At 47.3% G+C, this 23,743-nt stretch overlaps 1 protein-coding gene across 1 annotated transcript in view; it reads right to left on the bottom strand.

The window, feature by feature from the left end:
• The window catches only part of igsf9b (immunoglobulin superfamily, member 9b), a 50,025-nt gene that overhangs the window by 8,911 nt on the left and 17,371 nt on the right, over positions 1-23,743 (bottom strand). The window contains exons 4-15 of the mRNA XM_041900931.2: positions 15,551-15,697; positions 14,659-14,810; positions 14,445-14,562; positions 9,362-9,503; positions 7,176-7,321; positions 6,922-7,064; positions 6,676-6,816; positions 6,466-6,582; positions 6,215-6,365; positions 5,988-6,099; positions 5,716-5,891; positions 5,367-5,605 (exon numbers count right to left, since the gene is read on the bottom strand). Coding sequence (XP_041756865.1) covers positions 5,367-5,605; positions 5,716-5,891; positions 5,988-6,099; positions 6,215-6,365; positions 6,466-6,582; positions 6,676-6,816; positions 6,922-7,064; positions 7,176-7,321; positions 9,362-9,503; positions 14,445-14,562; positions 14,659-14,810; positions 15,551-15,697 — 1,784 coding nt within the window. The remainder of the gene's footprint in view (positions 1-5,366; positions 5,606-5,715; positions 5,892-5,987; positions 6,100-6,214; positions 6,366-6,465; positions 6,583-6,675; positions 6,817-6,921; positions 7,065-7,175; positions 7,322-9,361; positions 9,504-14,444; positions 14,563-14,658; positions 14,811-15,550; positions 15,698-23,743) is intronic.

Raw genomic sequence — 23,743 nt, 5'->3', positions numbered from 1 at the left:
GTGGAGAGCTGGGGGTAATACCCCTTAGCCACAGAGGAGGTGTAGTAGGACCCAAATGAAACACCCAAGGCAATACTCCAGGCAAGTAGATTTAATGTAAAAACAAAGGTTCCTTGCACTTCAAAAATAGTCCAACAAAAGTTCTTCTCAGAAAGAGGTATATTAACAAAACAGGAGGCAAAACAAAATAACTCCCCCGAGGGAGAAAAACAAACTAAAGATAACTTAGAAAACCTTACTTGGAAAGACACGGTGGAACAAAGCAGGAGACACATAGCCAGGACTCAATAACCAAGTGAGAAACAAGGGGAAAACACACAGCTAAAATACACAAGGGGAAACAAGGCACAGGTGACCTGGATCAAGCTAATTAGGACACACAAGGAAGAACTAAGGCAGAGGGGAACACAGATGACCTCTAGAGGCCCGGAGACAAACAGGAGGCAGGAAGCTGACAGGACCCCCTCCTCTAGGAACGACTCCTGACGTTCCTTCCAGAACACCCCGGCCCCAGGGTGCGAAAATCTCGGATCAAACCTGGGTCCAGGATGTCCCTGGCTGGAACCCAGGAGCGCTCCTCTGGCCCGTAGCCCTCCCAGTCCACCAGATACTGCAGAGAGTTCTGGACCCTCCGGGAGTCCAGTATCCGGCGGACTGTGTAGGCTGGCTGGCCGTCAATCATCCTGGGAGGTGGCGGGGGTCTGCGTGGGGGGGCAAAAGGAGAAGACAAGACAGGTTTAAGGAGTGAAACATGGAAAGTGGGGTTAACTCTAAGGGAGCGAGGCAGAACCAAACGATACGAAACAGGGTTAACCTTTCTAGCTATGCGGAAAGGGCCGATGTATCTCTGGGAAAGCTTCTTGGATTCGACCCGGAGGGGCAGGTTCTTAGTGGCCAACCAAACTCTCTGACCAGCTCGGAAACTAGGGGCCGTCCCGGCGGTGTCGATTAGCCTGACTTTGGTATCTCTGGGAGGTCCGAAGGAGGATACACCTGGCCTTCTTCCAGGTCCGCCTACAGCGTTGGACAAAGCGCTGGGCCGAGGGAACACCAACTTGCGCCTCTTCCTCTGGAAATAATGGAGGTTGTAACCGAACTGGCATTCGAAGGGGGACAATCCGGTGGCTGAAGACTGGAGGGTGTTGTGGGCATATTCAGCCCAAATGATATAGGTGGCCCAAGACGTGGGATTACTGGCCGCCATACACCGCAGGGTGGTCTCCAGATCCTGATTAATCCGTTCCGTTTGGCCATTAGACTCTGGATGGAACCCCGACGATAGGCTGGCTGTGGCCCCAATAAGCCTGCAGAAGGCCCCCCAAAACCGGGACGAGAATTGGGGACCTCGGTCAGAGACCACGTCCAGGGGAATGCCAAATATCCGGAAGACATGGTTCATGAGGAGCTCAGCAGTCTCCTTAGCCGAGGGCAGCTTGGGCAGGGGAATAAACCGGGCAGCCTTAGAGAACCGGTCAACGATCACTAGGATGACGGTGTTGCCCTGGGATGGAGGAAGTCCCGTAACAAAGTCCAGAGAAAGGTGTGACCATGGCCTTCGAGGAATAGGTAAGGGATGGAGCAGTCCCTGGGGTCGCTGGCGTGTCGACTTTCCCTGGTTGCACACCGGGCAGGCCTCAACATAGACCTGCACGTCCTTCTTGATGGACGGCCACCAAAACCGCCGTCGGAGGGAATTCCAGTGTGCGAGCACTGCCTGGATGGCATGTCAAGGGCGACTCATGACCCCACTGCAAGACGCGGGCCCGAACAGAGAGAGGAACGTACAGGCGACCGGCAGGACCACCGCCTGGATCGGGCTCATGGACCAGGGCTTCTCGTACCCCTCTTTCTAGTTCCCACTGAAGAGGTGCGACGATCCTAGACCTTGGAATAATCGATGCCAAGGGCTTCTCTTGTACCTCGGGAGAATAGGCTCGAGACAGGGCATCCGGCTTGACGTTCTTGGTGCCAGGTCGGTAAGACAGGATGAACTGGAAACGATTAAAGAAAAGGGACCATCGTGCTTGCCGAGGGTTCATCCGCTTAGCCTGTTGGAGATATTCCAGGTTCTTGTGGTCTGTGAGAACCTGGAACGGGTGCTGAGCCCCCTCAAGCCAATGGCGCCACTCTTCCAAGGCCAGTTTTACTGCAAGCAACTCTAGATCCCCCCACGTGGTAGTTGCGCTCGGCCTCAGACAGGCGGCGAGACATGAAGGCACAAGGGTGTAATCTCCCATCCTCACCCCTCTGTGACAGGACGGCTCCCACCCCCCACCTCTGAGGCGTCCACCTCCACCACGAAAGGTCTTTCTGGGTCAGGAGTCACCAGAATCGGAGCAGACGTGAAGCGGCGCTTGAGATCCTCGAAGGCCCCTGCTGCTTCCGGACCCCAGTGAATCTTGGTCCCTCCTCCCTTGGTAAGCGTCGTCAAGGGGGCTACCACCGAGCTGAAATTCTTGATGAACTTCCGATAGAAGTTAGAAAAGCCAATGAACCGTTGAACCTCCTTGACCGTGGTAGGTGTGGGCCAGCTGTGGACCGCTTCGACCTTCTTGGGATCCATCTCTAGGTGCCCAGGAGTGACAATAAACCCGAGAAACTGAGTCTGAGAAACATGAAATTCACACTTCTCAGGTTTAACGTAGAGGTGATTGTCAAGGAGCCTCTGGAGAACCCGGCTAACATGCCCCTCATGCTCCTTCAGTGACCTCGAGAAGATGAGGATATCGTCCAGGTACACGAAGACGAACAGATTAAGCATATCCCGGAGAACATCATTAATCAGGGCTTGGAATACTGCGGGGGCATTGGTGAGCCCGAACGGCATCACCCGATATTCATAGTGCCCCGTGGGCGTGTTGAACGCCGTCTTCCATTCGTCACCTTGCCGGATCCGCACGAGATGGTAAGCATTGCGGAGATCCAGTTTAGTAAAAATGGAAGCCCCTTGAAGCAGCTCAAAAGCAGTGGCCATGAGAGGAAGAGGGTATCGATTCCGAACCGTGATCTTGTTGAGTCCCCGGTAATCAATACAAGGCCTAAGACCCCCGTCCTTCTTTTCAACAAAAAGAAGCCCGCCCCAGCCGGGAAGTAGAGGCATGGATGAGGCCGGCTGCCAAGGACTCCTTAATGTAGGTGTCCATAGCTGCGTGCTCGGGGGAGGACAAGGAAAAGATCCGACCTCTAGGAGGGCAGCACCCAGGGAGTAGATCAATGGCACAGTCATACGTGCGATGAGGCGGTAAGGAAGTAGCCCGGGCCTTGCTGAACACAGCCTTGAACCGATGGTAAACACTGGGGACTAGGGAGACGTCAACAGACTCTTGAAACTGGGTACTAGGGGCTGAGGGACTCTGACGCATGCATGTGAGTTGGCAAGTGGGACCCCAGCCTAGAATGGTGCCAGTAGACCAGTCGATCTGGGGATTATGTCTGCATAGCCAAGGGTGACCCAGGATTATAGGATACTCGGGAGAGTCAATGAGATAGAAGGTTTCCTCCTGCTGGTGTTGAGAGATGGTAAGTCGCAGGGACTGAGTCGCCTCTGTAACCTTTCCTGGTTCCAGAGGTCTGCCATCTAAGGCTGTAACTGCCTGGGGATGAGGAAGTAGTTGGGTAGGGATCTTAAGTTCCTTAGCCAAGGTTACATCCAGGCCTGGACCCGATGCTGGTGGCCCTCCCAGGACAGAGTGGCTGGAATAGCCAGGACAGCGTTAGTAGGAGGAGCTCTAATTCTCCCCATCACAGCCCTCCTGTAGCTGGGCGGGGACTGGCGTTTCCCGAAAGCTCGGGGCAAGTGGAGCGGAAGTGGCCGGCAACCCCGCAGTAGAGGCACCGACGCTCCCTCATGCGACGTTCCCTTTCGTTGGGAGAAAGCCTGGAACGGCCTAACTGCATGCTCTCCGGGGAATCCTGGACCAGTTCAGGAGCCGGGAAGCTCTGAATGACGGAGTCCAAACAGGAGAAACAGAACTGCTCCGAGGAACTTGGGACTGAGACACCTGGCGGCGAGCCGTTCTCCGCTCTCTTAGACGATTGTCCAGGCGGATGGCCAAGGCTATGAGGGACTCGAGATCTCCAGCTGGTTCTCGGGTGGCTAACTCATCTTGAAGGGGCTCAGATAACCCTCCCTGAAAGCAGACCCTCAGCGCTTCATCATTCCATCCGCTCCTTGCTGCTATGGTCCGAAAATCAATGGCGAAATCTGCCGTGCTTCGGGGGCCCTGACGGAGAGACAGTAGGCGCTTGGAAGCCTCCCCGCCCACTGACAGGATGATCGAACACCCGCTTGAACTCTTCTACAAATGCAGCGTGGGAGTCACAACAGGCCTCCTGGGACTGCCACACCGCAGAGGCCCAGGCGAGCGCCTTGTCTGAAAGAAGGGTAATGATGTAGGCAATCTTGGAACGGTCTGTGGGAAAACTTGAGGGTTGGAGCTCGAAGGTGAGGGAGCATTGGGTGAGGAAACCCTGGCAAGAGCTTGGATCCCCAGAAAAGGGCTTGGGAGGTGGTAGTCGGGGCTCCGCCAACCGAGAAGGCCTGTCGTCACTGGGAGGTGACCTGGGGGAAGGGAGAGGACCAAGGAGGCGTTCAAAGAGCTGGTGAAGGGAACTCATCATTTCGGCCAGGAGTTGAGAATGTCTAGCCATCAGCTCCTCTTGTCGGCTGAGAACGGCTTCATGGCGCTGGAAAGAAGCCTCATGTCGAGTGATCACCGCCAACAGGTCCTGGGAACTGAGTGTTTCTGGGTCCATGATTGACTTGGTTATTCTGTCACAATGCTGGGCTTGAACTCCGGTCTCAGATGTGGAGAGCTGGGGGTAATACCCCTTAGCCACAGAGGAGGTGTAGTAGGACCCAAATGAAACACCCAAGGCAATACTCCAGGCAAGTAGATTTAATGTAAAAACAAAGGTTCCTTGCACTTCAAAAATAGTCCAACAAAAGTTCTTCTCAGAAAGAGGTATATTAACAAAACAGGAGGCAAAACAAAATAACTCCCCGAGGGAGAAAAACAAACTAAAGATAACTTAGAAAACCTTACTTGGAAAGACACGGTGGAACAAAGCAGGAGACACATAGCCAGGACTCAATAACCAAGTGAGAAACAAGGGGAAAACACACAGCTAAAATACACAAGGGGAAACAAGGCACAGGTGACCTGGATCAAGCTAATTAGGACACACAAGGAAGAACTAAGGCAGAGGGGAACACAGATGACCTCTAGAGGCCCGGAGACAAACAGGAGGCAGGAAGCTGACAAGATTACAGTTATTGTACTTTAAAGTACTTTTCATTACACCTAATTTATCTAATAGTGTCATCATTCTTTCTGCCAAGGTCCAAAATTATAATTGCCTCTCACCCTCAGTAATCCTTGTACCAGTAGTTCACTCTGGTTGGCCTTCACAGCGCTGTTGAGAATGACCCATTGGCCTCTGTCCCTCCGAGCCTGGAGGACATACCCAGTGAGGGGTGTGGCCTGAGACTCAGGAGCATACCACTGTAGGACAATCCCAAGCACCGTCCGATTGGCTGACAGGAACAAGGGAGAGTCGATAGTTGGTAAAGTGGTCACCACTGTCGGTGAATCTGTTGGCAGGGCTGTGGAGGAGAGTCAGGATAAGATCAGACTTGTTCATACAATAAAATTTTGATCAGTGTCCAATACAGACAAATTAAAGAGTGCTTTGTCAGTTAAAACTTCTACTGACCCTGCGTCCTGACAGAGGTGATTTCACTGAAGGGCCCAGAGCCCAGTTTGTTCTGAGGCAGGACACTGAACTGGTAGCTGGTGCCAGCCAGCAGCCCTGTCACCAACAGGTGGGACTTGGACGTGGGCACTGGGAGAGATGCCCACTCATGTTTCCCTCTGGAAGCCTGCTTAACCCTGGGGCCAAGAGGGAGGGACTCAGAGATTTAAGAACCATGACAAAGAAGAGAATGGCCAGTGTCATTCTGATAAACATTGAGATGAGTTACTAACCAGATAGTAAATTTCTGGGTGTATCCTCCATCAAATCCAGGTTCCCAGGACACATTGGCCTGGTTCATCCCAGTGCTTACTGACACGAATGAGGGAGCATGAGGGCTGGTGCCTGGGGGAAGATGAGGAGGGCAATTAGCATACACCAGTGGAACTGTATACCCTGTATACCAATGTACTACAGAATGGCATGTCTTGCCATGTTGCTCCATGCAGAGGGCACTCACCCAGAACCAAGACCACAGTGCCAGTGCTGATGGTGGCCACGCGGTTGGTGGCAAGGCACTCCCAGCCCCCCTGGTGGTCTTTTCTGAGAGGCTTCAGGAGGAGGGAGCCGTTGGACAGCACAGTGTATGTGGAGCGAGGAGTGGGACCAACCTATGAGTTAGAGCAACAACAGAGATGAGCGTAAACAGACAGAGATAGAGGGCTATGCTCTCTGGGGTTCCATCAGCTGTGTCTATCAGGGACACCTCACCTTGCTCCAGGTGATATTGGGAGAGGGGTCTCCATCTGCCTCACATGGGATGACCAGCTCCCGGCCCACCTCCTGCAGGTACTCAGCACGAGGGGACACAGAGAATGAGGGCGGATCCTGCAGAGGGAGAGACAGTTTGAAGTCCATCCAGACCTACAGGAAGCAGGGTTTTCTATGACCAGGGAACAGAGGCCTGGGGACCAGCCTTACCTGCAGGATAACCTTAGTGGGTTCAGACTGGCCCATGGTTCCATAGCTGTTATAGGCAGTACAGGTGTACATGCCCACTGCATCGTCATTGGCTGTGGCTATAAACACTGAACCCTCGGAGTTCACCATCCAGCCAGGGACCTGAGCAGACATAGACAGAAGGAGAAAACAAACATGAAATACAAAAGAGATCAATGATATGAATTCTATATATTATGATTCATGTTGCCAAGTGTGAATACCTACATTGTCAAGATTTAAATTGTTCCCATCTTTGGTCCAGTTGACAAAGAGCATGGGGGGCTCAGCCTGGACTGGGCAGAAGATGACTCCTCTCATGCCCGTAGGTAGATACGTCTCCCTGGGCATCCGGCCCACCCGGGCAGGGTCTAAGAGAGACAAAGGAAATATATACAGTAAGTCACTCTCCCAGAGATGGACTATAACACACAGGCCAGGAAATCAAGACATGTATAGCCATAGTCAACCACAATTCTTACGTTTGACTTTGAGGTGTGCTGAGGCAGAGGGTGGGGTCATCAGCCCATTGGTTGGTATACAGGTGTAAATCCCAGTGTCCTCTGGGACAAGACTAGGGATGAGGAGTGTGCCGTCCACTAAGATCTTCACACGGGTCTTGAGATAGCTGAGAACAAAACACACACATCGCAACCTGGCCTTGAGAATCTTCTTAGTTGCAATATGCTCCATTGTCTAAGAATGACCTGTGGTCACAATGCTACTACTGGTATATAATTGACTCACTAATAATTTAATTAACTTGTATTGTAGTGCCAAAAGCTTTGTGAGATTACATAGAATCAATGCAATGGGCTTGGAAAGATAGATGCACATGATAAGACAGTATGCTTCTCACATATCCCAGTCAGTGGAGGCTCCTCAGAGGAGGAAGGGGAGGACCATCCTTTTTAGATAAAACTATACTAAATATATTCACGTTATGAAATAATTGATTAAAATACACTGTTTTGCAATAAAGGTCTACAGTAGCCTCAACAGCACTCTGTAGGGTAGCACCATGGTGTAGCCGGAGGACAGCTAGCTTCCGTCCTCCTCTGGGTACATTGACTTCAATACAAAACCTAGGAGGCTCATGGTTCTCACCCTCTTCCATACACTTACAGAGTAATTATGACATCTTCCGGAAGACGTCCTCCAACCTATCAGAGCTCTTGCAGCATAAACTGACTTGTTGTCCACCCAATCAAAGGATCAGAGAACGAATCTAGTACTGAAAGTATAAGCTACAGCTAGCTAACACTGCAGTGCATAGAATATGGTGATTTGTTGACTCAAAGAGAGAGAAAGAAAATAGTTGAACAGTTTTGAACAAATTCATTTCTTCCAAAATTAAGGAGAAGCAAGAGACAGATAGAGAGATTTCATCTTTCTTTTCAGTTTCACTTACTTAGCTAGCAAATGCAGCTAGCTAGTTTAGCCTACTCAAACACCCTGCTCAAACAGAGGGATGCTATGTTAGCTAGCTGGCTATAACTATCCAACACAACACTGGAACTCTTCCAAGTCAAGGTAAGCTTTTGGTTTGACTAATTTATTGCCACCGGGGCTCGCCTGTGTAAGTGCTAAACTGCTTACTGACTGTACACTGTAACGTCACTGCATGATTGTAGCGGGTTCACTAACGCGTTAGTTCTATTAGTTATGTTGACTATGATGTTACTTTAGCATATATGGTGACAACGATGTAGGTGGTGTGTAGCGGTTATAATATGATTTGGCTAGGAAGTCCACAAGTGAAGGGAAAAGGTGAGAGGAGAAGAGTGCATAGATGCGAGAAGGAATACAACGTGGCTGCTATGAAAGTGAACTGTGTTTACGCGGGATCAGGGGTGTATTCATTCCGCCAATTCTCTTGAATAACGTTTCTTAAACGGAAGCAAATGGAACGAAACAGGGATAAACATACCTGAATTTGTCCAATAGAAACTTTCGTTTGCAACTGTTGGACAAATGATTACACCCTAGATCAGCTAGATGCAAGAGTGTGCAAGGAAGTATTGAATGAGTCACTGTCTGTCCATGTGTCTGTCACCTCACATTTTTCTCTCAACCTGTGTGCATCTACGTTGTAAACTTTCATTCAGGTTGCAGCAACCTCATGATGGGTATAGGGAAAATTTGAGTATCATGTAGTAGCCTAAACCTATCGCTGTTACATTGAACTGGGTGAATGGAATATGAATGACAGTCATCCAATATGCTGTAATAGAAATAAGGCCATGCTCATGAACAACAACAACATTGTCCTCCCTCATCTTCAACTGCACTGACCGCCACTGATCCCAGTAGCTACTGTAGTTTGTGTTTCTACTGTAGTTTGTGTTTGTGTTTCTACTGTAGTTTGTGTTTGTGTTTCTACTTTAGTTTGTGTTCGTGTTTCTACTGTAGTTTGTATTTGTGTTTCTACTGTAGTTTATGATTCTGTGTGTGTGTTTGTGTTGTAGTTTGTGTTTCTACTGTCGTTTGTGTTTGTGTTTCTACTGTAGTTTGTGTTTCTGCATGTGTTTGTGTTGACGTTTGTGTTTGTGTTTTTACTGTAGTTTGTGTTTCTGTGTGTGTTTGTGTTGAAGTTTGTGTTTCTACTGAAGTTTGTGTGTGTTTCTAATGTAGTTTGTGTGTTTACAATGTGTCGAAGTCAACTCACTCTATATGGTAGACATTCTGTCCCTGTTTCCACCACTCATAGGTGAGGTTGGAGGGATAGGCCTCAGCTTGGCACTGCAGAACTGCATCCTGGGATATGTTGAGGGTGGTGTCCTCTGGGGCGATGATGATGAGTGGAGGACCTATTTTGAAGTTGGGAGAGTTTAAGTTACTGCATACTGCTTTTCACTGGTTGTAAAACAAGTGAGTCATACTGATAAACCATAATGATACAGGTATGTGGATGCCAAATAACATCTGAGGATTTGAAGTAAAAGGGGAGTGCATTTACAGACCATACACCACTAGATCAAAGTGTGACAGTAGCTCTGGGCCTGTATCCACAAAGCATCTCAGAGTAAAAGTGCTGATCTAGGATCAGTTTAGCCTTTTAGATCATAATGAATAAGATTATATTGACAGATCCTAGATCAGCAATCCTACTCTGAGATGCTTTGTGGATACGGGACCTGATCTGCACTCAGACAGCAAGAATATGAAATCTGTATACTTTTTGCAATAATACTATCTTTAAACTTGAGCAGGACAAGAGAAGAGAAGATTGTTCAAGTTAAGCATCCAGGTAAAATACTATTTTCCCAGAAAATATATGTCCTTTATGTTGGCTTTCTTTTAAACTAAAGGCAGAGGCTGCAGATCCGGAACCCTTTTCCCCAGGGGCGCATTCAGCAGGACGCAACGTTTTGGAATGTTCAGAAAGAAATATGCTTTGTAGAACAAACATGCCACTCTGACATTTTCAACAAGGAATCACGTAGGCCCTATTCATGGCATTCCTATACGCAACGTTCAACAACATATCCCAATCACTTTCTGTGCACGTGTTTCTTTACCTCTAATTTACGCACACATTTTTGTGGTCACCCTCCTTTCATATTTCTCACTGTCAATCGTCGATGATAATTTTTCAAGTTTTACCGGTGAAAGAAATTCTAAGCTGCCATATGGAATTGTTTTAAGAAGGTCCTACCATGGATCATTTCGATATTTGATTTTGAATTTTAGGACACCTTTAGGTATCAAAATAAATATGTACAAATTATTTGATAGAATATTGCATTTGGCCTTTACCTCTATAGCCCATAGACACACACTGAATAACACATTCATAAATAGCAAAAAAGACAGTAAAAACATCAGTCATAAGGAATATATATATATATATATATATATATATATATATATATATATATATATATATATATATCACAGTTGTGATGAGTGTGATAGAAGGAGTCAGGCGCAGAAGGGTAATCACAGAATGCAGAGTTTATTCCATCGTACACAAATAGCGCTGGATAGCGACAAACGAAACAGGCACAGGGGAAAATCTACCCTAGCAATACAAGGTAACGGTAGCTCCAACAATAACAGGCACAGGGGAAATATCTACCCTGGAAATAACAATGTACGAGTAGCTCCAACGAGCTACATTACTCTCACGAAACAACAATCACCCACAAGGACAAGGGGGGCAGAGGGAACACTTATACATGGACTAATGAGGGGATAAGAACCAGGTGTGTTTAATTAACAAGACAAGACAAATGGAATGATGATATATGGAGCGGCAGTGGCTAGTAAGCCGGTGACGACGAACGCTGAAGCCTGCCCGAACAAGGAGGAGAGGCAGCCTCGGCGGAAGTCGTGACAACAGTACCAGTCAAAAGTTTGGACACATCTACTCATTCAAGGGTTTTTCTTTATTTTTACTATTTTCTACATTGTAGAATAATAGTGTAGACATCAAAACTACAAAATAACACATATGGAATCATGTAGTAACCAAAAAAGTGTTAAACAAATCAAAACATATTTTATATTTTAGATTCTTCAAAGTAGCCACCCTTTGCCTTCATGACAGCTTTGCACACTCTTGGCATTCTCTCAACCAGCTTCACCTGGAATGCTTTTCCAACAGTCTTGAAGGAGTTCCCACATATGCTGAGCACTTGTTGGCTGCTTTTCCTTCACCCTGCCGTCCAACTCATCCCAAACCATCTCAATTGGGTTGAGGTCGGGGGATTGTGGAGGCCAGGTCATCTGATGCAGCACTCGATCACTCTCCTTCTTGGTCAAATAGCCCTTACACAGCCTGGAGGTGTGTTGGGTCATTGCCCTGTTGAAAAACAAATGATAGACCCACTAAGCCCAAACAAGATGGGATGGTGTATCGCTGCAGAATGCTGTGGTAGCCATGCTGGTTAAGTGTGCCTTGAATTCTAAATAAATCACAGACAGTGTCACCATCAAATCACCCCAACACCATAACACCTCCTCCTCCATGCTTTACGGTGGGAACTACACATGCAGAGATCATCCGTTCACCCACACCGTATCTCAGAAAGACACGGCGGTTGGAACCAAAAATCTCCAATTTGAACTCCAGACCAAAGGACACATTTCCACCGGTCTAATGTCCATTGCTTGTGTTTCTTGGACCAAGCAGGTCTCTTCTTCTTATTGGTGTCCTTTAGTCGTGGTTTCTTTGCAGCAATTCGACCATGAAGGCCTGATTCACACAGTCCCCTCTGAACAATTGATGTTGAGACGTGGCTGTGACTTGAACTCTGTGAAGCATTTATTTGGGCTGCAATTTCTGATGCTGGTAACTCTAATGAACTTATCCTTTGCAGCAGAGGTAACTGGGTCTTCCATTCCTGTGAGCCAGTTTCATCATAGCGCTTGATGGTTTTTGCGACTGCACTTGAAGAAACTTTCAAAGTTCTTGAAATGTTCCGTATTAACTGACCTAAATAAAAAAAATTATGTAATCCATTTTAGAATAAGGCTGTAACGTAACAAAATGTGGAAAAAGTCAAGGGGTCTGAATATTTTCCGAATGCACTGTATAAGCTCAGGATATATATATATATATATTTTTTTTTATATAGATATTTCTTTCTTTTTTTACCCCCTTTTTCTCCCCAATTTCGATTTTGTCTCATTGCTGCAACTACCCAATGGGCTCGGGAGAGGCGAGGTCGTGTCATGAATCCTCCGAAACATGACCCGGCAAACCGCGCTTCTTAACACCCGCCTGCTTAACCCGGAAGCCAGATGCACCAATGTGTCAGAGGAAACACCGTTCAACTGACGACTGAAGTAAGCCTGCAGGCGCCTGGCCCGCCACAAGGAGTCGCTAGAGCGTGATGAGCCAAGTAAAGCCCCCCCCGGCCAAACCCTTCTCTAACCTGGACGACGCTGGGCCAATTGTGTGCCACCCTATGGGACTCCCGGTCACGGCCGGTTGTGACACAGCCTGGGATCGAACCCCTCCATACATACGTCCATTCATTTGTATGGGTGACTTTTAGACGAGTTCCGTGACACTTGTGGGGGTCGTAGAGCAAATTATAGAATGGTCATATTAGTGTGTAGGCAAAACCGTTCGGATGCTACAGATGTTTTAGTGAGAAGACCAATTTTCGGGATGTCTCCTGGTCTGACAAACACCGCTATTGCTCTGCCACCTTCCACCGCATATGCGGAAGGGCGACATTGGAGGATTTATACAGTGTTGTTTCGAAGTAGCCTACAGTGTTGTTTTGAATGATGTACAGTTAGTGAACTTTTGACCAGATGGTGTTAACAAAATGTAGCATAGCCTACATGTGTTTAGTTTCAATCAAAGCACATATTTTGCCTAGTGGCGAGCGTTGTTGAGTTTTGGCCACATGACCAAAACATTTGACCATTCGCACAATCATCCTAAAATCTCATCAGAAATGAGGTGGTGTTTTTTGTCTTACAGTAACGTTATACACTGAGTGTACAAAACATTAGGAACACCTGCTCTTTCAATGACATAGACTGACCAGGTGAATGCTATGATCCCTTATCGATGTTACTTGTTAAATCCACTTCAATCAGTGTAGAAGAAGGAGAAGAGACAACAATTGAGACATGGATTGTGTATGTGTGCCATTCAGACGGTGAATGAGCAAGTGCCTTGAACGGGGTATGGTAGTAGATGGTTTGTGTGTGTCAGGAACTGCAACGCTCAACAGTTTCCCGTGTGTATCAAGATTGGTCCAGCATTCAAAGGACAACCCCTGTGGAACGCTTTCGATACTTTGTAGAGTTCATGCCCCTACGAATTGAGGCTGTTCTGAGGGCAAAAGGGAGTGCAACTCAATATTAGGAAGGTATTCCTAATGTTTTGTACACTCAGTGTATGTACTTGCTAATACGTGTAGCTCAGTTGGTAGAGCATGGCGCTTGCAATGCCAGGGTTGTGGGTTTGTTTCCCACGGGGGGCCTGTATGAAAATGTATGCACTCACTAACTGTAAGTCGCTCTGGATAAGAGCGTCTGCTAAAATGACTAAAATGTAAACAATTTAAATCTTGGAGTTGCAGAAATTATGTAGAAAAAATGGAAGTGTAGGCTACAGGCAAGCACACTAGGTGGAGACAGTCCGCTTTGTGTGGTCAGAGTAGGCTCTTTCTCCCTTTCTCCAGGCTCCTCTCCAATGAGAGACACACAGTGGTGAGAAAGACAGGGGTACTGAATCCTGGTGTTCCTAATGTTAGGAATGTTTTGTACATTCAGTGTACTACGATATTATATTCGGTTCAGTAATGTAGAATACTATCATTATGTGATCTTGCAGACATTGATTCAGCTTTGATCTAACTTTATTAAACGACCACCATTTACATTTTTACATTTGCGTCATTTAGCAGACGCTCTTATCCAGAGCAACTTACAGTTAGTGAGTGCATACATTTGTCAGAGTAACCTGTTCTCTATGAGTAGAGCAGAGACTATGAGTAAAGTAGAGAATCCTGTACATGCGCAGAAGCTTCGGGACCTTTAGCTGTTGGGAAGTGGGGTCCAGAAAATATGTATCCGCAGCCACTCCGTAAGCTAAATGGTTAGTAAACTAAATGGTTTGTCTTCTCGGCCAGGCCTGAGGTTTTAAGGTCTAATGTATGAACCTTTAGGGGTTAATACATTGGAGACCCTTAAGATGAGTGAACTGAGCTGATTGGGCTTATGAGGAGTCAGCAGAGGACCTGCCTGCCTCTCCCAGATGGTTAGAAGATAGTCAGACTGACCTTTGACCTGCAGCTGGGTAGTATGGGTCAGATTCCCCTCCGAGTTGGACACATGACATTTATACATTCCTGATGTCTCTCTGGTGACGGGGGCCAAAGATAAGGTGCCATTGAGCACCTGTGAGAGCGAGGGAGAGAGAAAGAGATTGCAGATGCTTTGAATCATGACCAACAACTTCATCCAACAACAGCAAACAGAAGCTTTTTTACATACCACCATCTTTTCATGTTTCTCAATTGGGGTCTCATCTTTATGCCAGATAACAGTTGGTCGAGGGTTACCATGGGCACCACAGCTGAGGGTCAGGGAGTCCCCTAGCAGGACTTCCACAAAGGTAGGTGGAGTCTTGATAAATACAGGTGGGGCTGTAGGGGGAAAATTAGATGATCTTTAAACAAATGTAACACAATTATCTAGCTAGTTAATTAACTACTGTGTAACAATTAGTTAACTAATGGGAAACTATTAATTATGTTACTGCTACATCTGTAAGCTACATGGCCTCTGATCACCCAAACATGTTGAGTAACCAGGTGCATTACATGGATTTAACACAATACTTGCCCTGGTGATATCCTGTTTGATGGACAAATGGAAAGAAAGAGAGGATTGGAAGTAGATAGTAAATTGGAGTGGCATGTGTTTAGATAAGTGTGTGAATGGGAAAACAGAATAGGAAAAGGAGATAAGGAGAGAGTGACAGTAGGAGGAGAGAATGACGCAGGACAAGAGAAACACTTGAACACGAAACATTGTTTTCCCTTTAGCCTCCACTATCCTGGTGAGGTCACATGCACTGTGTCTACGTCCCCTGTGGCTCCTAACAGACAGTCCTGTGTCAACGTCATCCCACAGTGAATAGCGAGCCCAGACAAAGATGAGACGTGTCGCAAGCACTGTTTAAAACACTGAGCATTATGCAACAACAGCTCATATACTGCAATAAGACTCCATTTGAAGATCAACAGGAGAGGGACTGTCATGCTCCAGCCCCATGTTGAGGATATTCTAAAGGGAAAACACTGGTGGTCGTGAGCAGCTAGAGGATGTCTTGTCCTGTAAGGTCCAGTTCCTCTGACTGCCACAGAGACCCACTGAGCTGCACCTGTGATGGAAAGGAAGGTCCAGGTGCCATTGCGGAACTCGTCTGTGGTGCGGTCCAGGAGCAGGATGCGACACTCGAACCAGCCCTCGTCCTCCAGGCTCAGCCCTGCCACCAGCAGCGAGGCCCCCCGGGTCAGAGACACACGGCCTGGGCACAGAGAGAGACAGAGAGCCCCCAGGGTCAGAACATACAACCAGACTAGCATAGTCAGCACATGCAGACAGGGGGCTTACCAAGCAGAGGACACAGGCATCCAGTGTCACAAAAGGCCACAGTCAAAGTCAAACCTCATGGGTTTTCAGCTAGGTTCAAGATGACATCAACTATACTGTCCCATAAAGTTAGCAGTTAGTATCAAATAATAAATTATACATTACATCAATTCCCCAAAGGGTTTAGGAATCAGGGCTTTTCGGTCTACTGAATGGAATATATGGAATGAGAAAAATGGCAAGCTGTCACGATCGTCTAATGAGGAGGACCAATGCGCAGCGTTGAAGGTGAACATGACTTTATTAAATTAAAGCCGACACACGAAAACAACAAACAATGACGAAACGTGAAGTCCTCCGTTACAATGACTGACAAGGAACAAAAACCCACAACACTAAGGTGAACACTGACAGTTTAAATATGGCTCCCAATCAGAGATAACGAGCCGACAGCTGACACTCGTTACCACTGATTGGGAGTCACACGACCAAACAATGAAACACAACCAAATACAACACAACCAAATGAACACACCCTGGCTCAAAATACACAGTCCCGGAGCCAGAGCGTGACAGTACCCCCTAAAGGCGCGGACTCCGACCGCGCCTACACCCCAAATAGGGAAGGGCTGGGTGGGTATTGCTCCTCGGAGGCGGCTCCGGCTCGGGCTTGACCACCACCCTACTACAATCCCCCCGCAGTGTCCCCAGTCCGATCTGACCCAGTTAGCTGGATCAGGACTGCCGACCGCGCACCCCTGGCTTGGCGCGTGAGGCAGGAATGGACCGGACCTGGCAGACGATACGCACCCTTTGCATGGTGCGTGGGCCGGAACAGGCCTCACCAGGCTGAAGACTCGCATCCCTGGCTTGGTGCGAGTAGCAGGAATGGGCTGAATCCGGCTGACGACTCGCACCCTTGGCTTGGTGCGAGTAGCAGGAATGGGCTGAATCCAGCTGACGACTCGCACCCTTGGCTTGGTGCGAGTAGCAGGAATGGGCTGAATCCGGCTGACGACTCGCACCCTTGGCTTGGTGCGAGTAGCAGGAATGGGCTGAATCCGGCTGACGACTCGCACCCTTGGCTTGTTGCGAGTAGCAGGAATGGGCCGGACTGGGCTGGCGACGTGCACCACAGACCTGGTGCGGAGAGCAGGAACGGGCAGAGCCGGGCTGACGAGACGCACCACAGGCTTGATGCGGAGAGCAGGCACGGGCAGAGCCGGGCTGACGACGCACACCACTGGCTTGGTGCGGGAAGCTTGGATGGGCCGGACTGTACTGGGGACACACACCACTGGTCCTACACCGGGATCTGGAACGGGCCGGACCGGACTGGCAACACACGCCAGTACCTCTCGCCGTGCCTCTACTTCCTCCATCCCCTCTTCGACCAGTGGCCCCCGTAACCCGGCGGCCTTCTCCGGCAACCCACTGGGCCGCTCTATCGCGGCCTCCTGCTGGTCCGACGTCATGAGCCCCCCCCTAAAAATTTTCGGGGCGTCTCTCCTACCCGTGGACCAGGTCTCCATATCCCTCACCAGCCTCTCGCCCTTCTGCCATAGTGTCAAGCCCTTCTCCTCCTCACTCGGCTTGACCCAGTCCAGGAGGCGAAGGAGATCTGTGAGGGATCTCCCTGGCGACGGCTCCTGGACACGCTGCTTGGTCCCATCTTGGTGGGTTTTTCTTCATTTCGGTTCGTGTCAAACCGTAGACGTCACGTTATCGTTTATTGTTTTGATCGTGTGATCTGTATGAATAAAGGATATGTTCACTTTCAACGCTGCGCCTTGGTCCACTCTGTTAGACGATCGTGACAGAAAAACCCACCAAGATGGGACCAAGCAGCGTGTCCAGGAGCCATCGCCAGGGAGATCCCTCACAGATCTCCTTCGCCTCCTGGACTGGGTCTCGGTGAGCCTCACCTCGGGTTACCACCCGGAGAGTAATGGGCAGGTGGAACGCGTAAACCAGGATGTGGGTAGGTTTCTCAGAACATACTGCCAGGACCGGCCGGAGGAGTGGTCAAGGTACGTTCCCTGGGCCGAGATGGCCCAGAATTCCCTACGCCATTCCTCCACTAACCTAACTCCATTTCAATGTGTGTTGGGTTACCAGCCGGTTCTGGCACCCTGGCAGCAGAGCCTCTGTCACGATCGTCTAATGAGGAGGACCAATGCGCAGCGTTGAAGGTGAACATGACTTTATTAAATTAAAGCCGACACACGAAAACAACAAACAATGACGAAACGTGAAGTCCTCCGTTACAATGACTGACAAGGAACAAAAACCCACAACACTAAGGTGAACACTGACAGTTTAAATATGGCTCCCAATCAGAGATAACGAGCCGACAGCTGACACTCGTTACCACTGATTGGGAGTCACACGACCAAACAATGAAACACAACCAAATACAACACAACCAAATGAACACACCCTGGCTCAAAATACACAGTCCCGGAGCCAGAGCGTGACACAAGCAGAGAATGTAATTTAAAGAGAAGCCAGAGACCTTGTGTTAGGGAAGTACAAACACATGATTCAATTGTGACAAGCAGAGCAAGATTTTAGTTGAGGAAGATTTACTATATTATTTAGACTTCCCATTGTTTACAATACGAAGAGTCATGAAGAGAATAGATTAAAAAGGGTAAAGGCAGTTTGGTACCATGATCAACACATCAACACAAGAGAGAAGCTCTTATCAATGTTAAAATGTCACCGGATTCCACCGGAATCTGAAGATTTGTTATGAAATGTACCACCTGTTTTTGTTTATCATGGAGGAGCATATGGCAGAGAGAGACACTGTGGAAAGTGGAAGACAGACACACTTTATGAAGTCCTCTCTCTCCGATCCCCTCCTACCCCCCTTCCACACCCCGCCCCTCTCTTTTTCTTTCTACTTCTTACAACTCCTTGTCGGGCTTTGAAACGTGATCTTTTGGTTGCCTGGTGACTGAAGCCTGGTTTTCAGGGTACTAAGCTACCCGTCTTTCCCCACCCCCTCCTTTTATTCAGTCTCTCAATGAACTATTTTTCCCCAAATGCAGGGATTTAAATGATAGGAGGATGTGTATAGTGAATCAGGGGAAAACACATGCTCTTAGCAGGCAACAGCCAAGCAGTTTGAAAATAAACAGAGCAGCCATTGAGAAACCTCATGCATCCCCTCAGAACAAAACAAACGTAACCAATGAGTTACTCATAAATGTAATTCTAAGGTAATAATGTTTGGAGCTTTAAATGAGCAGAGGAGAAAGCCCATGGATTTTAAACATAGGAAATATACATATTTTTCAAGGTGGAAAAAGTTAGACCAATTAACCCTCTGACAAGGAATATGATGAGGTCTGATAAATGCTTAGGCTTTATAAGCCTCTGTAGTAAGCAATTGTAGTAGATAACCAGTGCAATTCTACAGCCTGCAGAAACTGGATTAAAGACTATAGGCACCTTGTACACTAAATCCAATGAGACACCACAATGTGTAAAAAGCTCATATTTGAAACCTAGTCTGTTCATTGAATAACCATGAGAATAGAGACAGAGTAGCACCCTTATCATTAAAACTTTTCACCACAAAATCTTGTACTTCAGCTCCTGAGGTCATCTCTCCAGGGTGTTGAATGACAGAGAAGATTTATTGAATTTACTTCAACCTTGAAATTATGGCAAAAAAACATCAGAGGAAAACACAATAGTGACTATTCAGCTGTCCAGGATGTTTTCCCTTCAGACAGCAGTGGCCAGAGGTAGCCTTGTGATTAATTAAGCAAAATGCACCTACAGCCTTGAGGCTTCAGGGTGAAGCACCACACTGTGTTTAAAAAGGGATTACAATGAGTAACAATTAACCCCACATTCCTGAGAGGGGCTGTTGCTTTGGTTAATAGTAAGGTATGCTTGCAGAGGTAATGATTGTCTGACATGCTTAAACACAGACACAATCCTTACTGGGCGGCGCTCAGTTTGTGCTTACATAAAAAGTTACCTCTGATCCCAGGTCAGTGTTATTAGGAGAGCTGATAGGACACTCAGAGAGAGGAAATGTGTGCTGAAATGATAACAGGTATATCAAAGACTTCATGCATTGGCTGTTATCTCAAAGGGAGGGATCCTCCCTGAGCTGCCTATTTCCTATACAGACTTTTTCCCAAACAGCAATGGAATGAACTCTACACCCATTGCACTGGAGAAAAAACACTTTCACGTGCAACACTTCACACACACTCTCACACCTAATGCCTTTGTGGCTAAATACTGAGGGACATTTTAAGCTCATTAAGATTGCCAGCACCTCTAAGGATGATTAAGAATCAAACATAAACCAAGGAATTCCCAATGGCCAAATACATCTAAATACTGTACATGCAAGCGTGAGCGTGCACACGCATAAGTGTTGATTTTCAAAACCTTGAGTGTGCAGTGCCAACTGGCTCACCACTGGGGAATTTCTAGTTTGACCATCGAACACTTAACCCTTTCTTGCTCCCCTCCTGCCTGTCCATCACTACAAAGGGACGGCAACCCCCCCACACCACCCCTCGTAATTCTCTCAGATTACCATAGTGATGAAACCAAGAATACCCCGGGCTGGGAGTTTGGATTTGAATTCAGTTGCTGTAGAAACGGGGAGCGACGAGGGTAAAAACACTTGGAAGGGAGGGCCAATCACAGGGGGTGGGTTTGTGCCTGTGATTCAAAAAATTACACACGGAAGAAAACATGTTTGGATTTAAATAATGGGTAAATGGCTTGTGACCGATCCAGCAGTGGGAAATGGAGACAGTGTGAGAGATAAAAGAGAGCCAGAGAGATAAAAGCATGTTTTCATTTGAATCTGTGGTCAGACAATAGCACTTGACATAGTGATAAGTGCAGTTTTATTTTAATTACTTTTCTAGACATGGATGGTGTCCAAAAAGCAAAATTGCTTCCATTCATAAAAACCCAAATAGGAAAAAATACAAATAAATATGTGCCCTGTGAATGATTGCTTTTGTTAAAATGGACAGACGGGTCACTACCACATTATTCAAAATAATGTTCCATATTAAAGCTGTGGACATTTTCCAATCCAAGTATTGACAAAAATGTGTAAACGGCTCATCGCTGCATTCTACACGGAATACAATGAGAGATTATGGAGAGGTTATGGAAGGTATTTGGATCGATAATCCACCGAGTACTACCAATGAGTGAGACCTCACTGACCACAGTGAGTCTGCAACACTCCAGCAAACACATTCATCACTCCCACTTGGTCTGCATTAGCACAATGTCCAAAGATCCTCCTATACACTAGTCTCTATGGAGCACAGAGACAGAGAAACAATAGCTGCTCCTTTTTCCTGTCTATTCTCCTCACTGTTTTTCCACCCCCAGATATCACATGACGACTTCAGTCTACCGTACAACGAGCTGCTATTCTGACAGGTCTGGCTGGTGTGCAGTGAAGGGTGCAAAATGGAAACTCTAATCCACCCGTTCAGTTCAGCGTGCCCCTCTAAGACACACCACCCTCTTCACATTAGCCAGAGTCAGGTTCTCCCCCAGTGGGTGGCAGGTTAAAAATCACTCAGCTCTTTCTCAGCTGCACCGCTCACTGCCAGAGAACTGGCTAGCCTGTACTCTGACAACAGTTTTTATGTAACCATGGCCTGGAGTTTTAATATACAATGAGGCTCTCTGTGGTGTACTGCATTGTGTTTAAAATCATTCTGTGCTCCCATGCTTACTTTATTGAAACTGGTGTTAAAATTGTATTAATTTTACCCACATAATTCCATTCAAGCTGGGTGTCACACATATGGAAGTCAACACTTCCGATGCAGTGATTGTGTGTGGCAGATGTTGTTCATTGTGGTCCATGCAGCCTCTCAAGAGTTAAATCTCTGGGATAATGTTCTATTGTTCGGAGGAAATGGAATGGACATGTGATTGTTGCAGCGGTGGTTCCCACTGGCGCGTAATTACATGTTGTAATGCACGGGGATATACATAATTTAATATGCTACAATTAACAGTGGCACCTATGGAGGAAGACAGATCATTCTGTTTACAGAGGCCTCAGTTTTGTTTTTCTTTGTCCGTTCCGTATGTGTTTAAGGGAGACGGGCAGAGGTGCATTGTGGGATGTGTTTTGATTTGAATACAATCATAAGTCTGGGACCGGCCCCCAGCCCCTGACAGCCCACCCCTCCCTTCCCCCCAAAATTTCTCTCTTCAATCCTCCTCTCCCCTAATCAGTTTAACCCTCTTATGAATAGCTCTTTGTCAAGCGATAGATTACAGTTAACTCAGTCCCTCTCTCGCTGTCCGGCTGTTTTAACCCTTGCACCAGCAAGCACGTTCTGATCACATGGTCAAGCCACTGCAGCAGTGAGTGACACATCCAAACCTCAGCCTCAGCCAACTTGGCCAACTATAGCATGGCCCTCCATGCCTGAATCAGAGAACAAGCAATTTAGAAGCAACAAGTCAACCATGGTCTACTGCATTCAAATCTGTGACAAAGCATGGAAGTGGGCCAATGTACCAATACCTGTTTTTAATGACACTGTATTTGAAACATTCTAACATATGACTTAGAAATGACCATGTGCATGTGTTCATGCATGTGTGAGTTTTTTCATAAGCCCTTTTGTATTCCATTCATGATGTACTGGTAAATGCAGAATTTTTTCTGCTCATTCGTGCAAATCAAATCAAGTTTTATTTATACAGCACATGTCAGACATGGAATGCAACGCAATGTGCTTCACAGGAAAAAACAAACAAATAAAAAACAATGAAATTAAAAGCTGAAATATTTACTACACAACAAACATAGGATTTTTAAAAAAGAATGCCAAAAACTGAACGACTAATGGGCCAATGGATGCAGAGCCCGACCTCGGAAGCCCCGCATTCCTGGCTATAATACCGGGGCTCGCATCCATTTCCTTAATTCAATACCGCTCTTCAAAATATGTTATACCTCGTCCCCTCCTTCAGGGAACAGTAGTTATACTCATAACTGTACATTCCCTTTCAGTCGGTCACTCTGTATAAAATACTATAGGGACATACAATCACGCCCCAAGCCGGCTCAGATGGTACCAATCTAGGAGGCCCACGGCAGCCCAAGCACAAACAGGTTCCACCGGCTCCAAAAAGGGGTTACAGAAGCCGAGAAGTCTGAACTGTCAGAGCCCCATATAGGGAACCAGAACCTGCTGCAACTTGCCAATGCACACTGACATGTTGCCACTGCAGCCCAAGTCCATAGACCCCACGGTTCCAAGAACAATACCTTACGAGCCTGAAATGTCAGAACCTGCAGTAACCTGGAAACTGTGTACTCACGCACTGCCATGGCTGCCCAAGGCTCAAACCCACAGGAAACGGTGGTAACCCTGATAATGCGCACTCTGAGCGTTGTCGCCCTTCAAGGCAGCCCAAGGCTCAAACCCACAGGGAAACTGTGGTAACCCGGACAGAACCCTGCGTAACATCGACCATTGTGGTCCAAGTCCATAGATCCCATGGTTCCAAGAACAATACTTACCTTGTGAGCCTGAAAAGTCTGAACTCGTACAAGGACCCGCAAGTCCAAAACAACAGGGCACCTGCTGTGACATGATAATGCGCAATCGCATGCCGCCTCATCGACGAACCACGGCAGCCCAAAGCTCAAACCTACAGGGGATCTGTGGTAACCTGGATAAATGTGCAACCTGCGTGCTGCCTAACACCCACTCCCGGACCTCGCCTTAAGAACCCAATGAGCCACACTGTGCAGTTACATTCAAGTGATAAACTTCACAAACTGGCTGCAGCAAAGATATCACCAATTGTCATGCCCCTGAACAATGCCCAAGAAGCCGCCTCAACCCTAGTAGAGTGAGCACACACACCGCTAGGCAACCGTTGTCCTTTTTTGTCACACGCCAGGGAGATAGCTTCCACAATCCAACGAGAAAGACGCTGCTTA

The sequence above is a fragment of the Coregonus clupeaformis genome, chromosome 16 (genome assembly GCF_020615455.1).
Source record: "Coregonus clupeaformis isolate EN_2021a chromosome 16, ASM2061545v1, whole genome shotgun sequence".
NCBI classification, from domain to species: domain Eukaryota; kingdom Metazoa; phylum Chordata; class Actinopteri; order Salmoniformes; family Salmonidae; genus Coregonus; species Coregonus clupeaformis.
Note: the sequence above shows the minus strand (reverse complement) of the source record. Positions and strands in the feature narration are given on the sequence as shown.